This window comes from Sturnira hondurensis, unplaced genomic scaffold (assembly GCF_014824575.4).
Source record: "Sturnira hondurensis isolate 20B ecotype Veracruz unplaced genomic scaffold, ASM1482457v3 Scaffold0005329, whole genome shotgun sequence".
NCBI lineage: Eukaryota > Metazoa > Chordata > Mammalia > Chiroptera > Phyllostomidae > Sturnira > Sturnira hondurensis.
The window spans coordinates 4,222,385-4,238,506 of NW_028077960.1; the positions used below are offsets into that span (position 1 = coordinate 4,222,385).

Sequence of the window (16,122 nt, forward strand, 5' to 3'; positions counted from 1 at the left end):
CTAGGTTTCAAGGTCAAAAAACTAGGGTTTCATAGATGGGGATTAAACTCATGCATATGTCCCAAATGAGGGCCCTACTCTTAATCAGTGAGTATACTGTTCATAAGCTGTCATCTCCAGAATCTCTTAACAGTGATCTTTGTAAAACTAACGAAAGGATTTTGAATTTAAATCTTGTTAAACTGGATCTGTGTTTCATCTTGTCAAGTTCTTTAGGATTTTAATGATCTACATATTTAGTATTTCTCTTTGATATTACTTAAAATGTATGTAAGAATCTTATATTAGTTCAAGAACAGCATCAATAAAAATGACCAGAAAAGCAGTATACAGTGTATGGGGTGGGGTGGGAAATAAAAGATAAGGACAAAGCCTTTAAGCAAACCAATAAAGCATCCATTAGTGTTAGTAAGACACGAATCCATTACCTGTACTCCAACAAATCATTCAATTAATCAAAAATACACCTCCCTCTCTGTATTCACAGCCTAGGCCACAAACGTCTTAGTCCACATTGAAATATCTTGCTGAGATCTGTAAAACATTCCCTAATCTACCTTCCTAACAACATCAATGGACTCTAGGATTTCACATAAGAGAAAAATTAAGCTATGTGGATCATATATAGTTTGTGGAATCACAAAATTCGGAAATGTATTTTGTCTGTTTCCAGTCATTGATGCCTCTTTACTTTCAAAAAATTACTCAGAAATAATCAACAATGACTTACTGATCTCATCTTCAAGCTTTTAAAAGAACCCAGACTACAATTCATCCAGGTCAGGAGATTAATTAATTCCCCCCCCCCAGCTTGGGTTATAATCCTCTTTTACCAAGTTACTCTACTCAGTTTAACCCAAAGATGACCCCTCCCTGTCCTCTACTGGTCAAATATTAAAACTCTTATTATCTGATAATTCTTAAAATTTTTCCTTTTGATTTTTTTTTAGATATTTATAAGCCTCAAACCATTCTGGCTTTTACTCTGCTAACATTGAAATTAATACTTTTAAAGAAGGAAAACAAATAGGACTCATCTATACTTCTAACTCAGGTGACTGATAGTTACTTGGAATGTTATTTTGAGGATTCTGAGGCATTTTCAGATATAAATAAGAGAGCAGATTCAAGTCACAGGCAACATTTCTGACATCCCCAATCTAGGCCATTGTTCAATCTTTTGTATCTATCATTTGTTTTGTATCCTTTTCAGTTTTCAACACAGCTCCTTTAAGATTTAAGTTGTGATCACAGATTACCTTACACACAAAATTCTAACTCTTCTGCATTCCCTCCCCCCTTCACTTGGCTTGTTTAAATATATTAGAGTGAAATTAGTTTCTGGGAACACTCTAATGCTGCAGTTTGCTGCCTTCATAAAATCTAGAGGATCTGTCCAGCTAAAACCAAAACACCCTTTCTTGGTTCTGACAGTGGCAAAATCACTTTCTTTACTTACAACTAGTTTTTACCTGTCTCAGAATTAATTTTAGACAGCTAATCCCTTGTATTATTCCTCTAGATAATGAAACTAATGAAAGTTCCAACAAAACGAAAAGGGAAGACTTGTCACTTTTTAAGTTCAGATCTTCCTTATCTTGTTTTGAACCTGCAATTTATTAACCTCCTACCCACTCTCTACAAAGCAGCCACAATTATGGGGCAATGTATATAAAGTATAAACAAAAACAGCCTTCTTGTCCTCTAAGTAACAGATCTAATCATGTCACTCACTTAAAATCCTTCTGATAATAATGTCCAAACTACTGTAGGTCTCAGTCTATGTTCTCTTTTTCTGTTCCCCACAACTCAGGAGGGCCCACAAACTCAAAGGCCAACAGGGCACAGGCAAGTAACTCAAATCAGTGAAACAGGCCATTTGCATGTAACAACACTCAGGAATATTTTCATCTTTACTAAGAGATGTGCTAGCTCTGATTTTCCTGAAAATTCAAGGCATCATCAGTCTAATTTGCATTTTCCCAAATGGATAAGAAATATGCATTGAGCAAAGGTATATATTTTACTAAATGGGATTAGTACCATCATGACATATACAAATGCCATTAAGCTTCAGTCTTTGGGGAAACATAACTGGAAAGGAAAGGTTAGTAATCAATTGCAGGTGACTGCTGCCAAGAAGAAATGCAGGTCTGTTCCTATGATTCAAAGGGAAACTAAAAATCCGGACTGCACTGGGTAATTTTCCAATCATCAAAGTTTGGGACAAATTTTTTTGGATCAAATGATGGACAGGGTAAGTAAAATACAACTGCCTGCTGGGTTTTGTCTACTGCCTAGAGAGACAATATTAGACAATGCAACTCTTCCCTGAATAAGTCATATACATTCACACCATCCTACCTTTGTTCATGCTGCTCCTTTTGCCCTGTATGTTTTTCCCAATACTTTTTCAACCAGTGAACTCCTAGCCCTCCTCTGTGAAATATTCCTAAGTAATCCCTCTCTCTCGATATCTTGCATATATACTTCTAACACTAATCACACATTACTTATTTAGCAAGCTCCCAAGTTGGAAGGTGATTTCCTTGAGGCAGAAACCTTACTCAAAATATGCGGCATATATCACATACTTTTGTGAACATATTCTTCCCTTCATTTCCATTTCCCCAACCTACCAGGCAGATCCATGTGGTTCCCAAGGGCCAAGACACACCCAGCAAAACTCTGCTTTACAGTTCTGGTTACGACAGACCATGTGATTACAACCGCCATCCTTCTCAATTGTGACATGGCATTTGGGACATTCCTATGAAGAGAAACTATAAAGTTGGTGTCAATGCTACACTAGGTTGTATTACTACCACTGAGGAGAAGCCAATTCTCAATTTGGTTTATTTTAAAATACCACATTCACTGTCATTAATACATGTAAAGCACTTAGAACAGTGTCAAATTCTTAATAAGTACTACTGAAAATGAGCCATTGTCATTACTACTGGCTTTTGAAATATACAATTTAAGGATTTGTTTTAGTAGGGCTGAGGGGCAAAAAATATTTTAAGTACTTTTAGCCATGCATATAGTAATAATATTTTGTTCATGAAGGTAAAATATTTTGTTCATGTAAATATAATAATTGCAGTCATCTAAAAATAATTAATGGTTACTTCCTATATCTCACAATGTTCTCAGTGTTTTAGATGCATTAATTTATAATCTTTATAGTATACCTATTCCTATTTCCATTTTTCAGATGAATAAACTAAAGGAGAGAAAATTTTAAAAAACTAGCCCGCAGTCACACAGGTAGCAAAGGGCGGAGTCAGGATTCAAACTCAAGCAATTTGGCCTCAAGATTCAGGAAAGTGAGATTGGTAAATTCTTTTTGTGGATTCTAAGTTTCCCAAATTCCTTCCGCCAAATATCCCTTTTATTTATATATTTTTATTTATAGAATTTAGAGGGAGAGAGAAAGGGAGATCGGGTGGGAAGAGCGAGAAGCATCAATTTGTTGTTCCACTTATATGCTATGCATTGGTTGATTCTTGTATGCGCACCATGACTGAGTCTGGGCAACCTTAGTGTGTCGGGTACAAGTGTACCGTCCCAATACACTGTATCAGGGTAATGCTCTAACCAACTAAGTTACCTGACCAGGGCTAAATACCTCTGTTTTAAACTCTTCTCATTGTGGTTCATTTGCATCTGTGCTACAGAGAACAGGATTCCCCACTCCCCCATCTGTATCATTTCCTTGGTTACTAGTGAGGCAAAGTGACTACACTGCAGGCCTATTGTTTTTCTCTTTTGAAAAACCTCAAAAAAATCAAACTTACTCATTATTTTTAATAAGATGATAAATTAGATAGAAAGCTTGTACTTTTACTGTACTTGTGTTTGATGTCTATAACTACCACACGGGAGAAGTAGTACCCATTATATTATCTGCACAAATAAGCCTACACTACAATGCCCATAAACCGCAGTAATTTTAAATAGGTCAATATGGTGATTTTTAATTATACATTTTAAATCAAATTTTTGAAATGACATGCATAATAAATTTTACCTTTTCTCAAAGAAGTAAGTTCCAGTCCTAAAATATGTATTACTCTACATTTCTTGATAATTAACCGAATAGTATTAAGCTCTAAATAAGTTAGTATTAAGCTCATCAATAATCTGCAAATCGGTTTAAGGAACTAATAACAATAATAAACAAAAAGTTTCTGAAACCACTCAAGAGAAAAACCCTTCAGTCTCACCTTAAAACTGCCAAATAGATAACTCTGTTATTATAAATTGCCATTATTCCTCAATAATCTACTTTCTAAACAAAGTCAAACATATTCTATTTTAAACATCTTTGAGGTTTAGAGTAGTTGTGATTTCTCTAGATGCAGAAACAGGATGTGAGAGTTTAATCAAACTACTTAGTGAAAATATAGCTGCCCTATTCTAAATACTAGTTTTACAGAACATATTTAAGATTCTGGTGGAGAAATCTTCAATTTTCAAAAAAGGCTGGGCTAGGAATTTTTTTCAAACAAAAGTAAACACACTTCCTGACATTACAGTAAGGTTTTTATGAGTGACATGACTTATGTTTATCCATCAGATGGTTATAAAGAGCACAAAATACTTCAACCATATATGCCTTCAACATGTGGGCATTGTACTATGTGATAAGACGCACTGTTTCCCTGCTAATGCTTTCTGAAAAACAGAAATGAATACGTATTTTTAATTTTGAGGGGTAGAGCAGGGCACCGAGTGTAAAATCGTGCGTTAGTCTCCATCATTTAAGGACTCCACATTCTTTCTGTCTTCTGATTGAGTGATGGAGCAGCACAAAGCTATAACTAACACTGGTCAAACAATTCTATTATTTAAAAAGAATAAATAAAGCATCATCTTCACACATGAAGAACTAAAAACAAATGGCCCGTTAATAACCCTATCATTCATCACCCAAGTCACTTCTTATTTGGATGGGATAGAAGATTGAACTGAATAAAAAACTGGATATTTATACAATTTTCTATTAAGAAACTGAGTGGTATATACTGGGATTCAAATGCCTGTCATTACTCAGTGATAGACAGCAAGGGTGTTCAAGACTGCTTTCATCATGAGGGTTTTATCTAGTGTTAAAGAAGTGGTTCAGGACTGTAAAGAAACTGAATTTTAACACTAGTATTTTAAGTAATGCCATTCAAAAATACAACAGAAAACCAAAGTATACCCATATTACCCCCAAACTTCTATGTCTCAGAATCAAGTCTCTTAATAAATCATATTAAAGAAGTTTAGCATGCTAAAGATGTTACATAATAAAGTTACTCATTTACTCTGATTGAATGGTGCCCTAAAATCTCTTTTAAGTTAAATGCAGAAATGCTATTAGCCTAATAAAACCAAGTTAGGTGGAGCAAACCAACATTTGTATACTAAAGGCAGCCAAGGACAATACAAGCATTATAGCAAACATCAGGATAGAAAAATTATCAGCCTTGTCTTCTAGAGAAAAGTAACGCTTTTCAATAAAAGAAAATTTCTTAAGTACAGCAACGTGCACATTACAGTATAGTACTCTGTAAAACAAACTCAAATGCTAAACTAAAGAAAGATTATTAATAGGCAACCAATCATTCTAGATAAAATAAAAGCACACCTTACTCAACCAGGTAAATTTACTATTTCTACTATGCTGATGTATCTATCCTTACCAGTTCTCATTACCACAGTTTACTGAAGAAAAACACCAACCTTTGTATTGGCTGCAATCCAATTAGAGGTTTCACTGTCATCATCACACTTTTTAATCCATTTCTTCAACCACTATTTGGGGGGAAAAAACCCACAACTATTAGGGTATAACAAAAGACTTAAGAAATAAGAATAGCAAATTACTTCAATATGTAAATTCACTCAAGCTTCAATATAAAAGCCAAAAGACAAGATTATCACTAGATTTACTTCCTTTTAAATCAAGGAAATCCTGTAGTTCTCCTGCCCAGTACATACAAAAATCAACCAAAGGAGGACCTTCTCTGGCTGAAATGAGTGGGGAATCTACCACCTGACTAGAATCCCAGCTCCAAGCTGTGCCATTGTCCTTAGACCATTACAAAGCCTAGTGAGGAAGGTGCCTTAACCCTGATGATCCTGATAGTATCAGGAGCTAATTTATTCCTAAGGAATGTTCTCTAAATACTGGCAATGATCATCTGAAATAAAAAAGACAAAACAAAATCTTTTATCTACTAAAGGAAAAGTAACAAAATTGTGGGCTGTAATTTTCAGTCACCGAGTCTTAGAAGTGCTCTTCATTATTAAAAAATGAAAATGCCAGACAAACTTACCTTACATTTAACTGGATCATGCCAATTTTCTCCACAGTTGAAGCTGTTAAGTGACATAAGAGTGAAAAAGAATTAAGTCCCACCTGCTATTAAGTATGCAAACAAACATTTATAGTTCCTCAGTATTATCACCAGTTTCCAGTGACTGGTAAATACAAAGACAGGAACCATGTCTATTTTATTCTACAGTGAATTATTTAGAATTTAGTATTATGATCAGTGTGCAATGGGTGTGTGTGTGTGAATGAAAAATGACTACAAGCATGAAGACATGCTAAGATGACAATTTCATAACAAATGGCTATCTAAAGAGTTATAAAACTAGTTAGATCTATATTTTTCTGATAGTTTTAAGACCGTTCCTTAACATAACCACGCTCTAACTGAAGCACAGCTGAAACCATTTTCACTAATTTGAATTTAAATTTCAATCATGCTTCATTAGGATATATTAAATATTTTATTTAACACTCTAAATAAAGAGTAAAAGTCTAACTTTGTAGGGTACTGTATGATTTAGTACTAACGTGCGGTCAGCAATGCATGGGAAACAAAACAGGTCACATCTTTGCATGGCCCAAATGAACCTCAGTCCAGTAGAGACACTATACCAAACCAGGTCTAAAACAAAAGTGTGACTAAATATTGTCTGAGAATAGTAATAGCAATAGTAATTGCTAATGCCTTTCTGTTTTCTAGGCAAATGGTATATACATTTGTGAAAAAAAGTATAAATTAAGGATAAACACAAATTTCATGAAAAAGTAACAAAGGAATGGTTAATAATTAGCCAATCAAGTAATCTAGGAATGCCAAAAATCCTTTATAAATGAGAGTAACAAAGTGCTATTAATTTAAATAAAGTCAGGATAATGGTTACTTCTGAAAAAGATGATAAGGAATGGGATGGAGAAGGAAACCAAAGGGTTTCAATCATGTCTGTCATGTTTTATTTCTTAATAAAAGCTAACAAAATGCTGATTTTGATTAAGCTGGGTTGTAGCTAAGTAAAGCACTTACTGTTGTTACTCTTATACTTCAGTTTGTATTCATAATATTTCATGGTAAAAATATATTTGAAAATAGGTATGGAATCAGAATCCACTCCCTAACTACCCGGTAAATTCTGAAATGATCATGTATATTTAATAATTACCAAAAGTATATTATTTTACACATATTTAATATATGTGGGTTTACCTGCTTTTTTGAAAATATTTAATATGAATGATGTATAAGTCTAATGGACATATAAGTCTAATATTAATGATGTGTAAGGCTTGACTGGCTTCTTGTTCCTAACAGATCCACGAAGGAATGGAAGGTCATTTTAGCTCCCTAATATGCGGTATTACTGGAAATTCCCTGGTAAGTTGCATTTAGAATTCAAAGGCTGAAGAATATATAACAGAACTCCAAGAACTCACGTTATCAAGAAAGCTGGGGCTAGCCGGCTGGTTAGCTCAGTTGGTTAGAGCGCGGTGCTAAGAAAGCTGGGGCCAGAGAGCCAAATCTAAATCAACCATATACTGTCTTTCCAAATTTACCTGTACAGTTTTTTCCTAGGAGTAAGACTAAATTTGTTAGAGCAAAGGAAATTTTAAAGAAGTCCTAACTGCGCATTTTATTCCTAAGAGATAACTAACTTGAAAACAGAGCAAGAGCCATAAAAGAACCAAACAGAATTTGACAAAATAAGCAATCAGAGGAATTAAATTCTTGTCCCAGATGTGTAAGTTTGCTCCCAATTAAGCTCTACTGCAGCACACAAGAAAATGTGATAACTGCACTTTTCCCAATAAAAAAATGTTACCTCAAGGTTAAAAAAACCCAGGAAAGTTATTTAAGATGTGATTTTTAAACCTACTTCTTACTTAAAAGAAATACAGTTTTAATCATTATCACCACCTCCCTCCCTACCTGAGGTAATTTTTTTTCTATTTTACTACTAAGAATAAATTTAAAAAAAGCTGTGTGCATGATTCCAATTTAAGAAATTACTTGCTTACCAAAACTGGCGCCCACATTTGCAGCGAACAGGTTTAGCATCAGGATATTGTACTTTAACAACATGGTGGCAATCTGGGGCAGGACACCACTTTAATAGTCGATTGCACTGAAACACAAGTTAGAAAATAAAAAACGACAGTAAATTGAATCACAATGCAAGATTTCCTAGCGCAACGAGTAATTATTTGTATTACTTCCCTAGCATAAGGGGCACAGGGGGATCAGTGACATAAGCATATAAAAACCTGCCACCAATATTTACTCTTCTACAGCAATGCTTATGGGTACACTGCTTTGCTAAGATCCTAGGTCCCTTGAAAAGCTGATTTTATAAAACAAAGTCTATCCAGAAAGTATCCAGCCATGTACTATAAAAAAGAGGGATATTTACTGAAGATATGAGAATCATTGTACACAAGACAATGACACATCAGTCTCCTTCCAAGTAGGCAGCTTGGGACCTCACATAGTTCTCCCAGTCACCGTCAGGGTGTCTTGTTCACCCTGTTGTATTTTCCTGAATCTCATCAATGGTCTGAAATAATCTCTTTCCTTTCAAAGGTGATTCTAGTTTAGGGAAAAGCCAGAAGCCACAGGGCACCAAATCTGGGCTGTAGAGGGGTTGAGTCACCTGCATGATTTGATGCTTTGCCAAAAACTCTACAAGAGACGGGATGCATTAGTGGGTGCATTTTTTGTGACGAAGCTGCCAATCACCAGTTGCTCACAGCTGCAGCCTCCTGAACCACCCTAATAGTTTTTGAGGAGGACTGTTCAAGCATAATGCAAAATTTGTAGAATAGATTCCTTACTCTACTCTTTGTCATTCTGAATGTGACGACCACACAGCACACATGCTCACTCAATGGCGTCTACCACCCCCACTGACTAGTACAGTGAAGTCATCATTGTCCACTCATGTGCATTCCAGTCCACTCTCCTCAACTGTCAGGTTTCATCAATGTTGTGCAAACTATTCTCATTATATTAACAATGGCTGGGCTTTTTCTGGACAGACTGAATACATGAAGTATCGCTTGTTCTATCTTCAAAATACCACTGAGAAACTTTAAAATATTTACTCATTATGGTATTTAGATGACACAGGATAGTTTGAAACAAGCTAAGGGATATACGCGTAATCTCTTCTTTGAACATAAAAAGCTTTTCTAAGACCAAAAGGCAGTGTCTAAAAACCATGCCACAAATCACGTCTCAGGTTCTTCAAAAGGAAATAGGACTTCTGTAAAATTGCTATAGAACAAAACATGGTAAAACAATCTGCACCAGAATTGAAGTTTACTGACCATTTAAAAAAGAAAAAAGAAGAGTACTCCTAAAATGCTGTTCTCTACAAGATCTGACCGATAATTTAATCACCAATGGAAATAAAAATTACTAGAAAATAGTTTAACTCTAGAAAGAGTTAAAATACCTAGTTACACTGATGCTCCTAAACAGCGGCTGGCAAACTTCTTCCATGAAGAGCCAGGAAGTAAAGACTTGGCTTTGTGAGCCATAATGGCTTCTCTAGCACCTACTCAACTCTGCCACTGTAGCACAAAAGTGATAGAGAACAAATGAGCACCTTTAAATATATCATTATTTTAGAAAAACAGGCATGCTATACTTTGCAGACCTCTATTCTCATAAAAGAAAGACATTCAATAAAAAACATACAACCAAAGCATTCTTTACTAACAAAACTTACTGGTAACGGAAGCTAACACAAGAAGAGATATATAGCAGAGTTGGAGTACCAAACATGATTAAACATGACATCAATAATACTCAGCTAAAATTTTCTTCTAGGGATCAAGAGGTATAAAGGAAGAATACTATAAAAATAATGTTACTATCAAAGCTCAAGATCTAGCCCCAACCAGTGTGGCTCGGTTGGAGCGTTAATTCCATATACCAAAAGGATGCAGGTTCAATTCCCAGTCAGGGCAGCACATGGGAAGACTGACATCTCTCTCTGTCTCTGGCTCTCCCCACCCCACACCTCCTTCCCTCTCTGAAAGCAATGAAAAGATGTCTTCAGGTAAAGATAAAACAAAAACATACCCTCACGATTTATAAGGTGACACCTAACTTATTGGGGTTTGTAACATTCCTTTGAGAAAAGAGGTGTTTGGCATGCTTCATAAAGTCCATAACCCATGAAATGGCAAAGGTGTCTCTTATTGTCCAGAGTATTTACATAAAAAACTAATATTTCTATTAATAAACAGAATTTCTTTTATTTAAAAAGGAAAACTTAAGAAAAATCACTTACCTCTACAAAGCTATTTGTTATTAAATGCTGATATTTTAATTTAACTTTTGAATCTGTGATCAGGCGCCTGAAAGGGAGAATAAAAATAGTTTATTAGGAAGTTTCAGCCAAAAGTATTTTCCACATTTATAAAATAAAACTTTAATACAATGGCTATAAAACTGCCTTAAACTGAAAATACTAAAATGCACACAGACTATCAAAAAATGTCACAGTAGTAATCAAAACAGTAATTCCAAAGTTACTGTAGTTTCACTTTGGGAGATGCTTCCACATTTCTTATATTCTAAATATTCTATTTTTACCCAGATTGTATTAAAATCTTGTGATTTACCAAGTACTGCCAAATTTAGGCCTCTTACAGAATTCTTTTGATTCTTGATATCTTGCCTTAAAACTGTAATTCTCTGCCATCTTCTCTCAGGCTCCCTCTCAAAAATCAGTGTGTAAAATAAGAAATATTGATAGGAAGAAATATTGATAGGAATGGTAAAAAATGAATCCAGGCTTTACTATAAATAGTTTTAAGGGCCTTCTTCTGATTTTTTTTTGTTAATTTACCATAAATATTTAACAGCTGCAACCTGGCTTCTCTTGTCCACCTAGAAAACTCTGTAATTCACAACAATTTCTAGAAAACACAAGAACCCATGAAAGTGAAGAACACTGAAGCTTAAAGTTTCATTAGTTTTAATGGTAAAAACCTGTGTGTGTTATAAGGAAATGTGTTATAAGCAGAAAAAGATGAAGCACTAACAGAGCCATTAAGAACTGTAATCAAACAAATATATAGCCCAACCCCATTAAAACCCTTTAAATGGACAAATGTTTGTACAATACTGAGTCATCTAATTTTTGAACTTCTTATCCCCCTGCTCTGCCACCTGTCCTGTGCCATTTTCAGTGTATACCTGTCATGTACACCTGGTGCTTACGCCAGTAAGCACCGTCCTTCCTCAGAGGAAATTCTGCTAGGAAAGGAAATGGAAGAATATGATAATGGTAGGACCACCTACTGGCTTCAAAATTTACTAGCAATGAACTGAGGGTAAGTTCTTTGACCTCTACATTTTTCAGTTCATTAATCTGTCCTATGGATAGCAAAAACAGACTTGTGAGACTAGAAGAATGCCTGGCAAATAGTAAGCACTCAATAAATATTAAATGCTGCAATTTTTTTTCTTTAAGGAGGCCTTTTTCTGGCAATTCCTTATCCCCACTCTAAATAAAGAACCACCCTCAGTTCTCATGGCACCTTACACAACTCTCCTTTATAGGGTTTGTCATAATTTTCATTAGATTGTTATTGTACAACAATGTGTTTAATATCGCCCTTCCTGTTCCCCTGTCCCCAACTAAACAATGAGTTCCATGAAAGGATCCCTTGTGTCCAGGCACAGTGCTGGACCTATAGAAAGCGTTCAATAAATATTTTTTAAGTGACTAAACCTTCACATTTCACAGATGTTGAAACTGAGGTCCAAATACATTTGGTAATCCTCAAAAACTTAAACATGGAATCACCCTATGTTCTAGCAAGTCCATTTCTAGTACATATATCCAAGAGAATTAAAAAAGGGTGGTCAATAAAAAACTTGCACACAAATGGTCATATAATAATATGAATGTTTCCACAAAAAGTGAAAATAACCCAAATATCCAAGAACTGATGAATGAAAAAATATGAAATATCCCTATAATGGAATATTATTTAGCCACAAAGAGAAATAAAGCATCAATACATGCTACAACATGAACCCTGAAAACATACTGATAGGTGACAGAAGCCAGAAACAAAAGATCACAGTATATGACTCATTTACATAAAATGCCAAGAATAAACAAATGTGTACAGACAGGAAACAGATGAGTGGTTATAGGGGCCTAGGGGAAGCAGGGACTGGGGAAGGACTAATGGATATGGAATTTCCTTTAGGGAATGGCAAAAATGTTCTGCAATTACACAGTGGTGATGGTTGCATGTAATGAATGTACTAAAAGCCGCTGAACTATATTCTTTAAACAGTTAAATGTGAACTATACATTAATTTTTAAAAAGTTAAGGAAAGAACCAGACCCGTAGTCAAATGCTTTGATTCCCAAACAGGTCTTATACTTCTATTACTCATTAACACTCCTCTGATGTGACGAAATCTAATGATTTCTTACAGCTGACTCTAGCCTAGGCAGCCGTCTAAGCCTTGCTTCACCCATCAGGACTGGTGAGAACAGGTCAGCTATAGGTCTGTGGCCAAGATTATTCTGTGGCCATAACCAGTAATAGGGAAGGAGAAAAAAAAAGGTGAACTCCCATCCTTGAGAATAAGCATTCAAAAAAGGGCAAATGTCACCCTGGCCATATTAGAAAGCTAATTCTCAACAAAGACCTGTTGCCATCATTATGTTGAAAGCAGTTATTGTGCCAACTCTCAGAGGGAAGGCAGTTCTTTATTAAGGTGGACAAAATAATTGCTACTGAATGTCTACTACATATTCTGAGTTCAGGGTCACATACATTTAACCAACCTTGTACTCAGGGACAATTCTCCATGTTTACAACTGAGATAACTAGAGAGCTAACAAAGTGATTTTAAAAAAAGGATTTTAAAATTTTGATTGACTGTATTGGGTGACACTGGTTAATAAAATTATATAGGTTTCAAGTGTACAAGTCTATATAATACACCACCTGTATGTTGTATTCCATATTCATTACCCCAAGTCAAGTGCCAAGGATTTACTTTTTAGAATTCCAGGTACTAAACCATGTTTTCTGCTCATGTGGCACCTTGAATAAATCAACATTATGCTTTAGTTTAGGAGTAATAAAATATCTTTCTTTTATAAGTTTTTCAACATGCCAATTATAAGCAAGCATAAAGAAGGAAATAAAAATCACCTATAACTCTTATCACCCAGGAGTTATACTCCACATTTTTATGAATCTGAACTTTTTCTCTCTTTTTTGTAAATGTATGATATTTAAACCTTTGCTCAAATTTCTGATCATTAAAAATGAATACAGCCTTTTGCCTCATTGCATCTGAGAGAGCAAGATGGGTCTCCAGCAACTCTACTGGAGCCATCTGAGAAAATCAGCCAGGGTTCTTGGTCTTGCTACATCTGCTCAAACCGGTAAGGTGAAATCTGGAAATACAGCCTCAATGGGTGCTGCCAGTTATTTCCACCAGTACACCAAGGATATAAACTTCATTAAGTTCAACTAAGTAACTTCCTTGAATGAGTCATTCAAGACATCTACCTTGCTACAGAAATAATGCTAGGTCTTTGTACATTAAAAAAACAAACTGTAATTAAAATAAATTTACTACCATCTGCATTCATCTAATCATAATAAAGGTCAAAGTGATCTCACAGTTATATCTTTCTCTGATACCCCATGACCTAACTCTGACTCTACCTACCACTACCATCTCTAACCATGACTCATAACAGTCTCAGTCTTCCTGCTTCTACTTATTATCCATAGTATCCTTTTAACACCAGCCGCCAGAGAAACCCTCTCTGACCATGTTACTCCTCTGCTCAAAATCTTCTCATGGCTCTCTCTTAGAATAAAAGCCAAAAACCTAAAAATGGCCTATAAGGCCCTACACTACTTCATGTATCCTTCCCACACCCTTATCTGCCTCCCTTCAATCTATAAGTTTACATTTACAGTTTGAAAACATTTTTAAAGTTTAAACTAGTAATTATCAGTAATTTACTGTCTACTATATATCTTATTAAATACTAAAACTGGATAAATCATTTCATTTTTCATTTCAGTAACACTAAGAAATTATTTCAGTATACACCTGAGCTCTGATGCCTTAAGCATGTATTTTAAGACAGTATTCTACAGCTTCTGTGCTAATTTCCTACCTAGAATACTAAAGTAGTGCTTTTCTCTTTCAACCCAGGGAGAGGACTGGGCATTCAATTTGCTCCACTATGAGACTTAGAACTCTAAAGTCATGTTGTTGAAGCATTCTCCACAGAATCTCAATGGACTGCCTTAAAAAATACAACCTTGAGGGAAGCAAAAATTTAAGTAGCAATAACCATAAATGGAGAAAACTGATAAATTAGATGCCATTTTTTAAAAGATTTCATTTACTTTTTAGACAGAGGGGAAGGGAGGGAGAAAGAGAGGGAGAGAAACATCAATGTGTGGTTGCCTCTTGTGTACCCCCTACCAGAGACCTGGCCTGCAACCCAGGCAGGTGACCTGACAGGGACTGAACCAGTGACTCTGTTGGTTCACAGGCTGGCACTCAATCCACTGTGCCATACCAGCCAGGCAATTAGATGCTATTTAAATTAAAACTTTTATTTATCAAAAATCTTTGAGAAAAGGGAAGCCACACAATGGGGGAAACAGTTGTGATACATACACCTAACAAAAAGACTCATTATCAGAATATTTAAAGAATTCTTACAAAGTTAACAAAATTTTAAGAATAGGCAAATGTCCCGAATGCTCATTCTTAAAAAGGAATGCACTTCATAAAAAAGAATACTCAAATTGCTAATGGAAAGGTGTCTGACATAATTATCCATCAGGGAACTGCAAATTAAAACCACAATGAGATATTCCTACACATTCACCAGAATGGCCAAAATTAAAAAAAAAAAAAGTGATACAGGAGTGAACAAGGACTAGAGAAAGCAGTCAAACATAACTAGAAGTGAAGGCACAATTACTTTGGAAAGCCATTTGGCTGTACCTAATAAATCTAAAAATCTTACTTATGAGTATACACCCAAAAGAAATTGGTGCATATCTAAAGACACATATAGGAATATTCTTTGTAGATTTTTCACAGTAGCCAAAAACAAATTAAAAAACTTCAAATGTCTATTATCAGGAAAATGAAATAGCTATATTAACCACCACAAAAAATAAACCTATAAACATACAGAGATATTTGGCAACATGCACATATCTCAAGACATTAATTAACTAATTGAAGCAGATACTCATTTAAAAAAATGAGTACATGCTACTTGATTCCATTTATATGAGATTCAAGAACCAGCAAAACTAAATGACAATGACAGAGGTCAGGATAGATAAGCAGACAGAAGTCAGAATAGGTAGCAGATAGGTAGGTAGATTTTTTAATACTGAAAGTTTAATCTGGGTGGTTAATAAAACAAACATGCATGCAAAGAAAAAATCAATAAATAGGAAATTAAGCATATTATAATTAAATAAAAATGTTCTTTTTCTATTGTAAAAGATGAGTTGCTCTACTATACTGTGATTAACACACATGTTGAAGTTTAGGTTTGTCTGTTGCCTCAGATGGTTGGTACAGACCACAGGACTTCACCAAGGGTCTAAGCCAGGAATGTCAAATGGGGGGGGGGGCCACATCAGGCTCGCAGTTGTGTTCAAAGGGCTGAAACAATTTTAGGGATGTATAAATGTAACTACTCCTTAACTGTTAAGGAGTTGAAATTACATTCAACCCTTTGAAGGCAACTGTGAGATGATGT

The 16,122-nt window shown here is 35.1% G+C and overlaps 1 protein-coding gene across 1 annotated transcript in view; it reads right to left on the reverse strand.

The window, feature by feature from the left end:
- The window catches only part of ARIH1 (ariadne RBR E3 ubiquitin protein ligase 1), a 155,935-nt gene that overhangs the window by 13,293 nt on the left and 126,520 nt on the right, over window positions 1-16,122 (reverse strand). The window contains exons 6-10 of the mRNA XM_037047101.1: window positions 10,618-10,684; window positions 8,339-8,445; window positions 6,330-6,372; window positions 5,734-5,805; window positions 2,640-2,770 (exon numbers count right to left, since the gene is read on the reverse strand). Of these exons, the coding sequence (XP_036902996.1) occupies window positions 2,640-2,770; window positions 5,734-5,805; window positions 6,330-6,372; window positions 8,339-8,445; window positions 10,618-10,684 (420 nt within the window). The remainder of the gene's footprint in view (window positions 1-2,639; window positions 2,771-5,733; window positions 5,806-6,329; window positions 6,373-8,338; window positions 8,446-10,617; window positions 10,685-16,122) is intronic.